At 37.8% G+C, this 17,664-nt stretch overlaps 1 protein-coding gene across 4 annotated transcripts in view; it reads left to right on the plus strand.

Moving 5' to 3' along the window:
- The window catches only part of LOC102412377 (gamma-interferon-inducible protein 16), a 112,474-nt gene extending 100,103 nt beyond the window's left edge, over window positions 1–12,371 (plus strand). For all 4 annotated transcript variants that reach the window (XM_044944160.2, XM_025287558.3, XM_045165989.1 and 1 more), the window contains 3 exons: window positions 2,867–3,283; window positions 4,821–5,012; window positions 12,039–12,371. In XM_044944160.2, the coding sequence (XP_044800095.1) occupies window positions 2,867–3,283; window positions 4,821–5,012; window positions 12,039–12,077 (648 nt within the window). In that variant the 3' untranslated portion in view covers window positions 12,078–12,371. The remainder of the gene's footprint in view (window positions 1–2,866; window positions 3,284–4,820; window positions 5,013–12,038) is intronic.
- Window positions 12,372–17,664: the final 5,293 nt, after the last annotated feature.

Raw genomic sequence — 17,664 nt, forward strand, 5'->3', positions numbered from 1 at the left:
GATAACCATGATGATGTGGTCATTCACCTAGAGCCAGACATCCTGAAATATGAAGTCAACTGGGCCTTAGGAAGCATACTACAAACAAAGCTAGTAGAGGTGACAGAATTCCAGCTAAGCTAGTTAAAATCCTAAAAGATGATGCTGTTAAAGTGCTGCACTCAATATGTTAGCAAATTTGGAAAACATAGCAGTGGCCACAGGGCTGGAAAAGTTCAGTTTTCATCCCAATTCCAAAGAAGGGCAATGCCAAAGAATGTTCAAACTACCATACAATTGCAGTCACTTGACATGTTAGCACAGTTATGCTCCAAATCCTTCAAGCTAGGTTTCAATTGTACATGAACTGAGAAATTCTAGATGTAGAAGCTGGGTTTCAAAGAGGCAGAGGAACCAGAGATCAAATTGTCAACATTCTTTGTATCATGGAAAAAACAAGGGAATTCCAAAAAAAATATCTACTTCTGGTTCATTGACAATGCTAAAGATTTTGACTGTGGATCACAACAAACTGTGGAAAATTCTAAAGAGGTGGGAATACCATACCACTTTGGCTGTCTCCTGAGAAACCTGTATGTAGGTCCAGAAGCAACAGTTTTTATAGAACTGGACATGAAACAACTAATGGGTTCAAAATTGGGAAAAGAGTATAACAAGACTGTATCCTGTCACCCTGCTTATTAACTTTTGTGCAGAGTGCATCATGCTAAATGCCAGGCTGGATGAAGCACAAGCTGGAATTAAGATTGCCAGGAATGATATCAACAACTTCAGATGTGCAGATGATACCACTCTAATGGCAGAAATTGAAGAGGAAAGATCCTCTTGATGAGGGTGAAAGAGGAGAGTGAAAAATCTGGCTTAAAACTCAACATTCAAAAAACTAAGATCATGGGATCCAATCCCATCACTTCATGGGAAATAGAAGGGGAAAAAAATAGAAGAAATGACAGAATTTATTTTCTCGGGCTCTAAAATCACTGTGGATGGTGACTGCTACCATGAAATACACTTGTTCCCTGGAAGGAAAGCTATGAGAAACCCAGACACTGAATTAAGAAGCAGAGACATCACTTTGCTGCCAAAGATCAAAGCTATAATTTTTCCAGTAGTCATGTATAGATATGAGAGTTGGATCATAAAGCAGGCTGAGTGCCAAAGAATTGTGGTGCTAGAGATCTTCAGAGTCCCTTGGACAGGAAGAAGATCAAACCAGTCAATCCTAAAGAAAATCAACCCTGAATATTCATTGGAAGGACTGTTGCTGAAGCAGAAGCTCCAATATTTTGACCACTTGGTGCAAAGAACTGACCCATTGGAAAAGACTCTGATGCTGGGAAAGATTGAAGGCAAAGGATAAGGTGGTGGCTGAGGGTGAGATGGTTAAATAACACCACCAACTCAGTAGACATCAGTTCAGTCACTCAGTCATGTCCGACTCTTTGCGACCCCATGAATCGCAGCACGCCAGGCCTGCATTTGAGCAAACTCCAGGAGGTAGTGAAGGACAGAGGAGCCTGGATGCTGCAGTCCATTGGGTTGCAAAGAGTCGAATGTGACTTAGTGCCTAAACACCAACAGGGATGACATCAGTGGATTCTAACTGGAGCCATTCTCTACTCTCAGTGCTACTGATGCAGAAAACTCAACTTCTCTGTTCACCTGTGCTGAACCAAATCTCAGAGACAGAATTTTGGGTGACGTAGAAAAAGATAGCTTTATTGCTTTGCCAGGCAAAGGGGGACACAGTGGGCTAATGCCCTCAAACCCATATGTCTCAACTTGAGGAAGATAGTGACAAGTTTTATAGTAAAAGAAGGCTCATGGACATTTCTCTAATGGGTTGGTGATGAGCTAAGTAGGAGTCAGCACCAACAACCTTCAAGTCCAGCTGGTCTGGGATCTACATGCTTGTAGGCAGCATATCATTGTTAATCATTAATTAACTTCTCCCATCTGGAGGAGGATTCAGTATCTGCAAAATAGATTAAAGATATTTTTGTTTGTATCCTTTGATGAGAAAACAGGACCTTGCCCCAAGGGTAGTCTTGACTCTTTCTTCTTGGTCTCCCATTCACTTCCTTCTTCAATTAACAGTTGTTTGAACTCAGGGAAGGTCATGGAAGTTGAATGAAGGCTGCTTCCTATAGTCAAAGAAATGGGGGACACAAAAGCCTTGTGCCCAGGAGCCCCTCAAGGCCTGCACAGTATCACTATTTCATCATTGAAATGAAGTCGCTCAGTCGTGTCCAACTCTTTGCGACCCCATGGACTGTAGCCTATCAGGCTCCTCCGTCCATGGGATTTTCCAGGCAAGAGTGCTGGAGTGGATTGCCATTTCCTTCTCTAGAGGATCTTCCCGACCCAGGAATCGAACTCGGGTCTCCCGCATTGCAGGCAGACACTTTACCGTCTGAGCCTTTGTATCTTAATTTGTGCACTAAAATAAGTTAATGGGATAATTTAAGATGATTTTTTTCATTCTTATCTCTAGTAGGAATCACTACACAGCAACATTGCTACTGTCTACTGCCTCTGTACTCTACATAGCTTTTCTTGGAAAAAAAAAACAAAAACTTTTTCTTTTGAGCTAACACTTTTTAAAGAAAAATATTCTTCCTACCACACTCATAAAGCAATGGAAAAAAAAAAGAGAGAAATCACCAATTAAATCTTCTCCATTATTCCATTCGTTTATTTATACCATGTTAGTGACCTTTGTCTAGTTTTTTTTTTTTTCCTCAAGCTCTACCCGATTATGTTCTTTATTGAGGTTCAACATTAAGCCATAGATGGTTTTCATTAGGGAATGCAACTGCATTCCTTTTCTTAATTCTGCCTGTTTTTGGTGTGTACTTCTAAGTAGAAACCAAGATTGAAGTCTGTACCTAAAGAAGCTTCCAGAGAGGAGGGCTTCCAGAGGGGCCCCAAAGAAGTGATGGTGCTGAAGGCAACGGAACCATTTACATATGATGTCAAAGGAGGCAAGAGGATGTTTCATGCCACAGTGGCTACTGAGAGTCAGTTCTTCCAAGTGAAGATTTTTGATGTTGCCCTGAAGGAGAAGTTCATCCCCAATAAAGCCATTGCCATATCAGATTATATTGGCCGCAATGGGTTCCTGGAAGTGTTCAATGTCATATCTGTGTCTGATGTTAAGCCTGACCGAAAGATGGAGATCTCTAAAAGCCTAATTCAAAAGGCAAAGGCAACTCCTAAAATCAGTCATCTTTATCTGCAAGACCTAGGAACATTTGTGAATGGGGTTTTTGTGGTGCATAAGGTAAGTCCACATCATTGTTTTGCAATATTTCTTTTGCAATCCCAGAATTCAAGTCTTAACTGCCAAATGAATATAGTTAACTTCATAAATATAGGAACTCAAAGCCCTTCTGACCAGGGATAGTTGGGTGCAGTCTTTCACTTCAGAATATAGGGCTGATAATTTCTTAACATTCTTCTTGCCATAACAACATGCAAGTTTTTAAGAAAGTGATTCACCAGAAATCATAGTATTTTACGAGCTGTACTGATCCATTCACAGAGAGAGCACTCCTTTTAGTGACAGTTTAAGTTAATTTGTGAATAAATAATTGTTTTTTCAAGCTTGGATTTCAACTGTAACAAACAAAATGAGAAATCAATAGACTGCTTTGCCCTAGAATCTGCTCTTATCAACAATTAGCTAAGATTCTGATCATCTGAACTGTAAAGTATTCTCACATCTTCACATTCTTTCATCAAAAAATTGTTGAGCCAAAAACTTTAGCATTAATTAAGATGAGAAATATGGATATTGAAAAAATGTGAGAAACCAAGTCATTTCATTTTTAAATTTATTATATGGACAATAAAAGGTAGAATTTAGGTGAATTCTTAGAATCAGAGTAGGTATTTTAGTCCCAACACTTCATACAAATACTAAACTTAGCTGACCTAACTTTTATGTGAAGTATGTTTCATATTCCATTATATATGTCTTCTAGGGTGGCTTTTTACTTATACCCTGTTTTTTGTGCACTCTATTATAAAGAATGTGCATACATGAGCATTAGCAGAATTGATGAGTAAAGTAAGTGACATAGAAACTAGAACAATGGAACGAGATGATCTAGAGTCAAGATTTGGGCAGATTAGGGAAGAATGAATAGATACAGAAGATAGAGGAAAGAATTACATATTGAAATATCAACTGAAGGAGGAGTTTTAGCAATCTTTTTTAGACTCATCATAAGACAGGAATAGCCTTTCTTCTCTGTTCTTCGTCATGAAGTTGCTCAGTCATGTCCAACTCTTTGCGACCCCCATGAACTGTAGCCTATCAGGCTCCTCCATCCATGGGATTTTCCATGCAAGAGTGCTGGAGTGGATTGCTATTTCCTTCTCCAGGGGATCTTCCTGACCCAGGAATCGAACCCGGGCCTCCCGCATTGCAGGCAGACACTTTACCGTCTGAGCCACCAGGGAAGCCAGGGAAATCCAAAAAAGCCTCCGATGCTTATCAGACCACACCATATCTAAGTTCCTTAAGAAATCTCAGCTATTCTTAGATGGGAGCAGGAAAAATTAGGGAAGTAATCCCTTTTTCTAGAATGACCCAGCACACAAACACCCAAAGGAAGAAAAGATAGAGAATTTATATGGGAGGATAAACTGAACAAGATATCTTACACTATTTGATACGTGTAATACTAGACCTCCAGCTTGTATTAACTGTTCTGAGAGAAAAATTTCCACTAACACTCTTGATTTTTCAAAGTTTTCAAAGTGGTAATTCCTGATCCAGTTCTCAAAAGATGAATGCTAATTTTCTTTTGCAGAAATCGGTATATAATGAATTCATATATTATGAAATACAAGATGATACAGGAGTGATGGAAGTCGTGGTTTATGGACAGCGACTAACCAGTGTCAACTGTGACGAGGGTGACAGACTTACACTCGTGTGCTTTGAATTGGGAGAAAGTGGGCATAAGAGGCAGCTGAGATCTGTAATTCATAGTTTCATCAAGGTGAGATCTTCTGGGGGGTCATCATTGTTCCAAAGTAGAAGTCGTTAAGAAAACTATACTGCTGCTATTACACAGAGAGTCTAGCAGGTGAAATAACTAATTCTTGTCATTTAGTGTGTGTGAAGTTCCTTTTCATCATTCTTATTTTTAAGGATATTTTAAAATGTAGGTTAGTTTAAAGTGTACAGCAAAGGGATTCAGTTACATACACACACACATATATTTATATATTGTATTCACACACACACACACACACATATATATTCATTTTAGATTCTTTTCCATTATAGGTTATTATACAAAATCAAGTATAGTTCTCTAAGCTATATAGTAGGTCCTTGTTGTTTACCTGTTTTATATATTGTAATGTGTATATGTTAATCCCAAACTCCTAATTTATTTTCCCTCCCCCACCACCATCCCCTTTGGTAACCATAAATTTTTTTCTGTGTCTGTCAGTCTTTTCCTGTTTGGTAAGTTCATTTGTATCTTTCTTTTTTTTTATTTTTTAGAATTCACATGTAAGTGATATCATATGATATTTGTCCTTTGTCTGACTTACTTCACTCAGTATGACAATCACTAGATTCATCCATGTTACTGCAAATGGCATTATTTTATTCTTTTTATGGCTAAGTAGCATTCCATTGTTACCCTAGTCATTCATCTGTCAATGGGCGTATAGGTTCCTTTACTGTCTTGGTATTGTCAATAGTGCTGCTATGAACATTGGGCTACATGTGTCTCTTCAAATTCGTTTTCTCCAGATATTTGCCCAGGAGTGTGATTGTAGGATGATATGGTAACTCTATTTTTAGTTTTTTAAGGAACCTCCATACTGTTCTCCAGAGTGGATGCACCAATTTATGTTCACACCAACAGTGTAAGAGGGTTTCTTTTTCTCCACATCCTCTCCAGCATTTGTTACTTGCAGACTTTTTAGTGATTGCCATTCTGACTGGTGTGAGGTGGCAGTCATTGTATTTTTGGTTTTCATTTCTCCAATGATAAACAATATTGAGCATCTTTTCATGAGTCTGTTTTCCATCTATATGTCTTCTTTAGAGAAATGCCTATTTAGTCCTCTGCCCATGTCTTGATTGGGTTTATTTTTTGATATTAAGCTGTATGAACTGTTTGTATATTTTATAAATTAATCCCTGTTGTTAGCACCCATTGCAAACACTTTCTCCCAGTCTGTGGGTTGTCTTTTTGTTTTATTTATGGTTTCCTTTGCTATGCAAAATCTTTTAAGTTTAATTAGGTCTCATTTGGTTATTTTTGTTTTTATTTCCATTACTCTAGGGGACTGATCCAAAAAATATTGCTTCAACTTACTTCAAAGACCGTTCTGCCTATATTTGTGATAGGAGTTTTAGTGTATCCAGACTTACATTTAAGTCCTTAATCCATCCTGAGTTTAATTTTTAATGGTGTTAGAGAATGTTCTGGTTTGATTCTTTTAGACATACCTATCAAGTTTTCCCATCACCACTTACTGAAGAGACTCTCTTTTCTCCATTGTATATTTTTGCCTTGTTTGTCATCAATTAACTGGCCATAGATGTGTAGGCTTCTTTCTGGGCTTTCTAGCCTGTGCCACTGATCTATATGCCTTTTTTTTCTGTGTGTGGCGGTACCATACTATTCTGATGACTATAGCTTTGTAGTATTGTCTGTAGTCAGGGAGCATGATTTGTCCAGCTCCACTTTTATTTCTCAAGATCATTTTGGCTATTTGTGGTCTTTTGTGGTTTTATGCAAATTACAAACTTTTTTGAGTTCTATAAAAAATGCTACTGGTAATTTGATAGGGATTGCATTAAATCTGTACATTGCCTTAGGTAATATAGTCATTTGAACAATATTGATTCTTCTAATCCAAGAACATGGTATATCTTTCCATCCGTTTGTGTCATCTTCAGTTTCTTTCATTAACATCTATTAATTTTCATTTAAGAATATTTTTAATCATATTAAAGAGAGAAACTTCAGAAAGTCTATCAAAAGCTATATCTAAGCTCAATATTATAAAGTTGTTTGAATTTTCAGATCAGGTGGATTAATTATTAAATTTTGAATTTTTAAGGCAAATTTATTTTGAATACTGGTTCTACAATTTGCTAGTTGACTAATAACTTAAATGCTAGAAACTTCTGATTCATCATCTATAAAATGGAGGAAATATCTTTTATCTCAGAGGATAGTTACTTGCCCATTTCAGATCTATTAATAAATGATCAAGGATGCCTCTGAGCCTTTCAGAACACAAAGTTACCTGCTTTTGGTGAGATACACATGCTGGTCAACAACAGAGGTAATTGGTCCTACAGGACAAATTCCATGCTTTTTGTCAAACTCACACATTCATGTGGAATGGATTCTTTGAATACTAACAAAGGTTACTATGGGCATACTTTGCTTTATTATACTTCACTTTCTTGTGCTTCATAGATATTTGCTTTTTCTTTGGTTTATTGTACAAATAAAGGATTTATAGCAATCCTATGTAGAGCAAGTCTCCTGGAGTTGTTTTTCCAAAACATTTTACACTTTGAATGTCTGTGTCATATTTGGCAATTTTCCCAATATTTCAAGCTTCTTGAATTCTTGTATTTGTCATTTTGATCTGGGTTTAGTGATCTTTGATGTTACTATTGAAATCATTTTGGAGTGCCATGAACTGCACACTTGTATGAGACGGGGAATTTCTTTGATAAATGTTATGTGTGTTCTGACTGCTCCACTGATGGACAGTTCCCCCATCTCTCTCCCTCTCCTTGGTCTCCCAATTCCCTGAGGCAAAACAATGTTGAAATTCAGCCATTTAATAACTGTATAGAAGCTGCTAAGTGTTCAAGTGAAAGGAAGTGTTATACATGTCTCACATTAAATAAAAAACTAGAAATGATAAAGCTCATTGAGAAAGGAAAAAAAGCTGTCAAAAGTTAGGATTCCTGTAACAAATAGACAAGTTGTGAATGCAAAAAATTTTTTTAAAGAAATTAAAAATGTTATGCCAGTGAACCTATGAATGATAAAGACAACAAAACAACCTTACTGTTGACATGGAAAATTTTTGTGGTCTGGATGGAAATCATTCTTAGGGAAAAGCCCTAACACTTAAATACCATGAAGGCTGAGAGACATGAGAAATCTGCAGAAGGAAAGTTTGGAGCTAGCAGAAATTGATTCATTAGGTTTAAGGAAAGAAGCCATCTCTAACATAAATGTACAAGATGAAGCAGCAAGTGTTGCTTCTATAGAAGCTGCAGCAAGTTATCCAGAAGACCTAGCAGAGATGATTGATAATGATTGCTATACTCCACAACAGATTTTCAATGAAAATGAAGCAGCCTTATATTGTAAGAAGGTATCATCTAGGATTTTCACAGATACAGAAAAGAAGTTAGTGCCTGGCTTAAAAGCTTCAAAGGACAGACTGACTCTACTGTTACGGGCTAATGGAGCTGGTGACTAAGCTGAAGCCAATGCTCACTGACCATTCTGAAAATCTTAGGATCCTTAAGAATGCTAAATCTTTCCTGCTTTTGCTCTTATAAATGGGACAATAAAGCCTGGATGACAGTACATCTGTTTACAACATGTTTTACTGAATATTTTAAGTCCACTGTTTTTTGAGACCTACTGTTTAGAAAAAAAAAAAAAAGATTCCTTTTTAAAATATTACTGCTCATTGACAATGCACCTGATCACCCAAGATGCCCTATGGAGATATATGAAGAATTAATTTGTTATCATGCTAACATCCATTCTGCATCCCATGGATTATGATTTAAGAAATACATTTCACCTGGCTATAACTGCAGTAGATATGATTCTTTTGATGGATCTAAGCAAAGTCAAATAAAAATCTTTTGGAAAGGATTCAGCATTCTAGATGTAATTAAGAACATTCATATTTCATGGGAAGAGATCAAAATACCAAGATGAATAAGCATTTGAAGGAAATTAATTCCATCCCTCATGGATGATTTTGAAAGGTTCATGACTTCAGTGAAGGAAATAATGGCAGATGTGGTAGAAAATGAACTAGAAGTGGAGCATGAAGATGTTACTGAATTGTTGGACTTTGATGATAACTTTAATAGATGTGGTGTTGCTTCTTGTTGTTCTTGTTCAGTCATTAAGTCATGCCACATTCTTTGTGACCCAATGGACTGCAGCACACCAGGCCTCCTTCTCCTTCTCCCAGAGTTTCCTCAAATTCATATCCATTGACTTGGTGATGCTATCTAACCATCTCTGGGTGAACAAAGAAAATAGTTTCTTGAAATATCATCTACTCCTGAGGATGATGCTGTGAATATTGTTGAAACATCAAAGGATTTAGAATATTATACAAACTTAATTAATAAAACAGTTCCAGGGTTTGAGAAGCTTGGCTCTAATTTTGGAAAAAAGTTATACTATGGCTATTGTTGGTAAGGAAAGAAAATTTCTTCTACTCTTCTAAGTTCTTTAGACTGGTCTAATAATTAAAATGAGATAGATTAACAAGAGAAATGCAAACAAAAGTTTAATAACATGTGTACATGGAGAGGACACATGTCATACTTGCTTGCTCCCTGGAAGAAAAGTTATGACAAACCTAGACAGCATATTAAAAAACAGAGACGTTACTTTGCCAGCAAAGTTCTGTATAGTCAAAGCTATGATTTTTCCAGTAATCATGTATGGATGTGAGAGTTGGACCATAAAGAAAGTTAAGTGCCAAAGAATTGATGTCTTTGAACTGTGGTTTGGAGAACACTCTTGAGAGTCCCTTGGACAGCAAGAGATCAAACCAGATTTAGGATTTAGGATTCTAAAGGAAATCAGTCCTGAATTGGAAGGACTGATGCTGAAGCTGAAGCTCCAATACTTTGGCCACCTGATGTGAAGAACTGACCCTGATGCTGGGAAAGATGGGAGGCAGGAGGGGAAGGGGACGACAGAGGATGATATAGTTGGATGGCATCACCGACTTGATAGACATGAGTTTGAGAAATCTCCAGGAGTTGGTGTTGGACAGGGAAGCCTGGTGTTGCAGTCCTTGGGTTCACAGAGAGTCGGATGCAACCGAGCAACTGAACTGACTGATTCATGAGAGACCCAGAAAAAATGAATAGCTCACCAAAATGGCCAAAACTCTCAATTTAAATACCATCTTCAGTTAAATACCATAGCAGTTAATGATAAAAGAGAATGTCAGGGTTAGTTGTTTAAGACCTCCACTGGGGAGAAAGACAATTCACATGGAGATGGAAAAACAAATGTTATAGTAAACAAATGTTTGATGGACATCCAGAGAAGATGGGACAGAGAGTGAACTCTACTCTATGGGCCCTGCAAAGTTTCCTCTACCACACTTAACCCATATTCTTTGCAGATACCTCTTATGAGACTTTTATTCTGGGAACAGCCTCTTTAACTAAATTCTTTAGGTAGCTAAGTTCAGTTCAGTTCAGTCACTCAGTTGTGTCTGACTCTTTGAGACCCCATGGACTGCAGCACGCCAGGCCTCCCTGTCCATCGCCAACTCCCAGAGTTTACACAAACTCATGTCCATTGAGTCGGTGATGCCATCCAATCACCTCATCCTCTGTCATTCCCTTCTCCTCCTGCCTTCAATCTTTCCCAGCATCAGGGTCTTTTCAAATGAGTCAGTTCTTCACATTAGGTGGCCAAAGTATTGGAGCTTCAGCTTCAACATCAGTCCTTCCAATGAATATTCCGGACTGATTTCCTTTAGGATGGACTGGTTTGATCTTGCAGTCCAAGGGACTCTCAAGAGTCTTCTCCAACACCACAGTTCAAAAGCATCAATTCTTCTGTGCTCAGCTTTCTTTATAGTCCAACTCTCACATCCATACATGACTACTGGAAATACCATATCTTTGACTAAACGGACTTTTGTTGGCAAAGTAATGTCTCTGCTTTTTAATATGCTGTCTAGGTTGGTCATAACTTTCCTTCCCAGGAGCAAGCATCTTTTAGGTACTAAAGGGGATGTGAAAAGACAGATTTCCAGAGGCTTCTGTTTCTTAAAAAATAATCAATATAAGTTAATCCTCATGCCTGAAAGACATCTTTTGGGGGTGATACATTTCCTCTACACTATCACACAGCATTGCATACTACAGACAGATTTTCCGTGGAAGGAAATGTCAATCATTCCAACAAAATGCATCTTTGTCTTATTTAAGAAATCGCCACCACTAACCCAAGCTTCAGCAAACATCAGCTTCATCAGTTGGCAGCCATCAATATCCAGGCAAGATCCTCCTCCAGAAAGAAAAAAGAAAAAAAAAAAGATTATGACTCACTGAAAATTCAGATGATGGTTAATGTTTTTTAGTAATAAAGTATTTTTTGATTCAGTTATGTACATTGATGCTCTTGCACAGTTAATAGACTGCAGTATAGTATTGTATAAACATAACTTTTATATGTACTGGGAAAGCAAAAAAAAAAATATATGTGTCATTTTATTGCAATATTCTCCTTGTCACAGTGGTTTGGAACTGAACCCATACTATCTCTGAGGTGTGCCTGTACTGGAATGCAAACAGATCAGATACAAAGGCTGACATATCCAAGCACTCAGAAATGCACATGCTCTTTAGTCTTGCCAGTTCTCAGGCTCTCAGTGAGACATCCCAATCTTTCCTTCACAGCATGGCACCAGGAATACCTTTTGCCCCTTCCTTCCACATTTCCTCTCAGTAAGAACTTTCTCTTCAACTCTTGGCCTTGAGTATAATTGCTTCTTCTTCTCTCTTGTCCTCCAAAACTCCTGCCTGTCCACATGCACTTATGCTGGGTATGAGTGCCTATCTCATTTGAGGGTTCCAACAAAAAATTGGGGGTGGTGGCTCAAAAGATGGGAATTCACTAAATAAGCTAGGTGAGAGTCGGAGAGGGGCCTCTTAGGTGGGAAGAGGAAAAGGGATGTGACAGTGTGAATGAAGGGAGAAATGTATAATCAGGTTCATCTCATTGTTTATCTTTTTCTTCTTCAAGGTCACCAAGGTCAAGCAAAGAACAACCACACAATCCTGATTCATATATGGAAACCTGCTCAGAGCTGTTCTTCTAAAAACCTGGATGTCATTAATATTGATGTTTATGGAACTAAGATACAATTAAAGGAAAAATGTGTGTGTCTATATATATATATATATATATATATATAGACACACACACATATAGTGTACTTTATTAGCCGTTACTTCTTAGGAATGAAAAGCTTTTCATTTTTTTTATACTTTTCTGTAACATCTCAGTGTCCCATTTTGCATCTATAACTTTTATAACTTGGAAAAAATAATAAATATTATATTTTTCTTTTCTGAAGGTGTGTATCCCTAGGAGTTGATTTGTTGCTTAAAAGGAAATAGTCATCTGTGGCCTGAAAATCAGATAGAGACACCTAAGCCTCAAGCAATATTTGAATTTATACTTTGGGTGTGATCTTTACAGGATATAACTCTGGTCAAGAAAGAACAGGTTGAGCAAGCTGTGCTCAAAGAACCCAGGAGGAAGGCAGACCAACTGAAATTCCATCTGTCCTTCAATTGCCAACCCCCATCCCAGGGTGGAGTTGCTTTAGTCTAAAACAATGTTATCTTTTCAGAATTGATCTCCTGGAGGGGCCATAATTGGGTAATTTGCATACAAAATAAGGCAGCTTTTGGCTATTTCCTGAAGTCACTAGTACATTTTGAAAGTAACTCTAGCCCCTCTGATGTGAAATAACTGGTTCCACTTATTTATTCAGGTACCAACAGCTCAGTAGTTCTCCAGTTATACTTCATGGTCCACACATGTGTGGATCCTATGAAAAAGTTGCTCCAGGCAAAGACCTGGATTAGGCAAACACTGAAGAATAATTAATTTACTTTACAGTACAGTGACTTCCCTGGTGGCTCAGAGGGTAAAGCATCTGCCTACAATGCGGGAGACCCGGGGTTCAATCTCTGGGTTGGGAAGATCTCCTAGAGAAGGAAATGGCAACCCACTCCAGTATTCTTGCCTGGAAAATCCGGTAGATGGGGGAGCCTAGTAGGCTACAGTCCATGGGGTCGCAGAGTCGGACACGACTGAGCGACTTCACTTTCACAGTGGCAAAAAGTAACTAACGCTGATTTAACAGTGTGTTCTTTTACATTTTTTTTTTGAAGTACAGTTGATTTATAATGTTAATTTCTGCTGTACAGCACACTGATTCAGTTATACATAATATATATATAATGTATTCTTTTTTGTATTATTTAATAAACCACTATGGTTTATTATAGGATATTGAGTATAGTTTTCTTAGAATGTTATTTGTTGATCCCACATTTGGTACTTGATATTTTACAATTACTTTGTATCACTTAATCTTATACCAGCTCTAGAGGGTTGATAGGATTCTTTTTTTTTTTAAAACTTTCCTAATAAGAAAAATAAGAGACAGAATGGCAAGATCATGTTTTTAATGATTAGAACAGTTCCATCATAAAAATAATTTCCCCCATGCCACTTTATTGTTGATGCTTTCTCTAATCCAAGCTCCTGGAAACCACTGATACAGTTTTTTATTTTTATTTTTAGTTATTTTATAATAGGAGGGAAATTGTTTTCAATGCTGTGCTGGATTCTGTGTACAACAACTCGAGTCAGTAATAATTATACATATCCCCTTCCCTCATCCCAACTGTCTAGGTCATCAAGGAGCACCATCTGGGCTCCTTGTATTATACAGCAGCTTCCCACAGCTATCTATTTTACACTTAATACTGTATATATTCGATGCTACTTTCTCAATTCATTCCACCCGCTCCTTCTCCTGTTGTGTCCATAAGTCCATTCTCTGCTTCCGCGTCTCCATTCCTTCCCTGAAAGTAGGTTCATCAGTACTACTTTCCTAGATTTCGAAAACAAAAACAAATACATATTAATGCATATGTAGGGAATCTAGAAAAGCTTAAAGTGAAAGTCGCTCAGTTGCGTCTAACTCTTTGTGACCCCATGGACTATAGTCCATGGACTTCTCTAGTTCCGAATACTAAAGTGGGTAGCCTTTCCTTTCTCCAGGGGATCTTCCCAACCCAGAGATTGAGCCCAGGTCTCCTGCATTGCAGGCAGATTCTTTACCAGCTGAGCCACCAGGAAAGCCCAAGATTACTGGAGTGAGTAGCCTACCCCTTCCCCAGTGAATCTTCCCAACCCAGGAATTGAACCAGGGTCTTCTACTTTGCAGGTGGATTCTTTACCAACTGAATTATCAGGGAAGGCCCTCTTAACTTAAACTTTCTTATTTTCCAAAGTTTCCTAAGATGGAATTTAAAATGCGTATAGCATTTTGAGTCTGGCTGTTTTTACTTTGTATAGTGTAGTTGTGTGTATTGGTTTTTTCCTTTTTATTGCTGTGTAGAATTTAATGTGTGGACTCACTGAAGTTTATCCGTTCCCCAAGTGAGGAATGATTGGATTGTTGACACTTTTGCATAGTTACAAATAAAACTGAGGCGAATATTCACATGCAGATTTTTGTGTGAACCTATGTTATCATTCAGTGAATAAAACTTTTGGGGTAACATTGTTGGTTTATATGGTAAATGTATTTCAAGTATGTAAGAAATTGCCAAACTGTTTTCTAAGATGACTATACATTTTTCATTCCCTGGAGCAATCTGTGGGAGTTTCAGCTGCTCTGCATCCACCTCAGAATTTAGCATTGTAGGTGAATGTTAATTAAAAAACAAACAAACAAAACTGTCCAACTGTTTTGCAAAGCAGTGTACCATTTAATGTTCCTGCTACCATTGTATGACAGTCTTAACTCCCCCTTATCCTTATCTGTCACTGGTACGGTCAGTCTTTTAAAATTTTAGTCGTTCTAATTTCTGCATAGTGGTGTCTTACTGTAGTTCTAATTTGCATTTCCCTAAAGATAAATTAGTTTGAGCATCTTTTTATGTGTTTATTTGCCACCTGTGTATCTTTTTTTTTTTTTTTTTTGCTCATCTTAAAAATTTAACTGTTTGTCCTCACAATACTGACTTTTGGGAATCCTTTATAAATTAGTTTTAGGATCTTTAGTAGCTATGTGGCTAGCAAATATTACCTCTCAATCTATGGCTTGTCTTTTCATGCTTTTAAGGTATCTTTTGAAAAGACATGTTTATTTTGATGAAGTTTAAATTATCAAAATTTTTCTTATGAAGATCTTTTAATACTTGGGGGGAAATTAAAAGACGAATGTGACAGGAAAATTATATAAAATTCAAATTTCAATGACTACCATGCAGTTTTATTGGAACACAAACACGCTCATTCATCTATGGATTGTCTATGGCTGCTTTTGTAGCCAATACAAAGTAAGCATCTGTAATATAGACTATAGGGCTCACATAGATGAAAACATTGGGTTGGCCATGAAGTTTGTTCAGGTTTTTCTGCATTACCCTACAGAAAAACCCAGAATAACTCTTTGGCCAACCCCATATGTACTATTGGATGTTTTACTGAAAAAATTTTCCAATCCTTCTTTTTGAACCTCAGTTATCTTGTAGAACAGTTAAACATGAGAAAATAAATTTTATATTAGCTTCATTTTTCATATTATCAGACTGACAATCATTTCATGCTGTAAACCTTTGATATTTTTGCTGTGAATTTGGTCATTTATAGTGCATATTAACTTGTATAGCTACAGATAGTACATATTTTCCATTAATTATTTTTTCATTCAATAGATATTGAACATCTATAATATTCCTGAATATTTACATAGAGCAGAACCTTATCATTACCCCCAAACTAAACCTGGCTATGGGCTTCAATAAATGAGAAATACACTTTTATTGTGATAACATGTTGAAATTTTGGAATGGTTTATCCAGAAATTATCCTATCCTGACTCATCTGGAGTTAGGAAGGAGCCCATGTGCTGCTGCTCTCCAGTAACTCACAATCTGGTTGAAGAGGTTGTACGTTTCAGGTATTCTTCAATTAAATGCTGGTTAGACCAGTTGATCTGAATTGATCCCTTTCATTTCAGTTTTTTGACCTTAATAACCTTATGGAGACAAAATACATATGGTCTGAGATGAAGCTGATCAGTTATCCCTTCTCTGCTTTCAGTGACTCTGTCCTCTTAAAGTGCATTTTTCTTTTCTTCTCATAAAATTATCTTCTTCCTTTCCTCCCAGTGGGCTTCCCTGGTGGCTCAGATGGTAAAGAATTCACCTGCAATGTGGGAGACCTGGGTTTGATTCCTGGGTTGGGAAGATCCCCTGCAGAAGGGAATGGCTACCCACTCCAGTATTCTTGCCTGGAGAATTCCATGGACAGAGGGACCTGGCAGGCGACAGTCCATGGGGTTTCACAGAGTTGGACACGACTGAGCAACTTTCACTTTCACTTCCTCCCAGTACATTGTTCATTCTTGGATAATTCTCCTGAAGTTACTATCTGGCTTGAGATATACACTCCTACTTAACAAGGGCACATATACCAGTGTCTCAAGTCTCCACCCCACTCTTAAAAAGGGAGATAGCAGCTAGTACAAACAGTGCTGAGACATGGGATGAAGAGCAGGTAGTGGCAGCAGGATGTACTGGTATGAGGGAGAGATGAAAGGTCAGGAGTAAGGGTTTACCCTGACTCAGTTTCCCTGGACTATGTGTAAGGATGGCTGAAGTGCCTCTGACAAATGTGTTTTTAAGGTATACGTGGACTATGTCTATTTTAAAATACATCTTTCAGAATAATTTAACCGACTTTAGGCAAATGTCTGCATTAAACTTACAGTGTTACCAATGAACTGTTTGTGGAGCTGTGTGGGTATCACAGGGTGTGTCTTCACCTTATGAAGCCCATGTCCTCTTAATTGTGTGTCTAGGGTGTGTATCTTCTAAAAAGGAGGCTGCTAAGATGATGCTGTTAAAGTGCTGCACTCAATATGCCAGCAAATTTGGAAAACTCAGCAGTGGCCACAGGACTGGAAAAGGTCAGTTTTCATTCCAATCCCAAAGAAAGGCAATCCCAAAGAATGCTCAAACTACCGCACAATTGCACTCATCTCACATGCTAGTAAGGTGATGCTCAAAATTCTCCAAGCTGGGCTTCAGCAATATGTAAACCATGAACTTCCAGATGTTCAGGCTTGTTTTATAAAAGGCAGAGGAACCAGAGATCAAATTGCCAACATCCGCTGGATTATCGAAAAAGCAAGAGAGTTCCAGAAAAACATCTATTTCTGCTTTATTGACTATGCCAAAGCCTTTGACTGTGTGGATCACAGTAAACTGTGGAAAATTCTGAAAGAGATGAGCATACCAGACCACCTGACCTACCTCTTGACAAACCTATATGCAGGTCAGGAAGCAACAGTTAGAACTGGACATGGAACAAAAGACTGGTTCCAAATGGGAAAAGGAGTACGTCAAGGCTCTATATTGTCACCCTGCTTATTTAACTTATATGCAGAGTACATCATGAGAAACACTGGGCTGGAAGAAGCACAAGCTGGAATCAGGATTACCAGGAGAAATATCAATAACCTCAGATATGCAGATGACACCACCCTTGTGGCAGAAAGTGAAGAGGAACTAAAAAGCCTCTTGATGAAAGTGAAAGAGGAGAGTGAAAAAGTTGG

Source organism: Bubalus bubalis, chromosome 6, assembly GCF_019923935.1.
Source record: "Bubalus bubalis isolate 160015118507 breed Murrah chromosome 6, NDDB_SH_1, whole genome shotgun sequence".
NCBI lineage: Eukaryota > Metazoa > Chordata > Mammalia > Artiodactyla > Bovidae > Bubalus > Bubalus bubalis.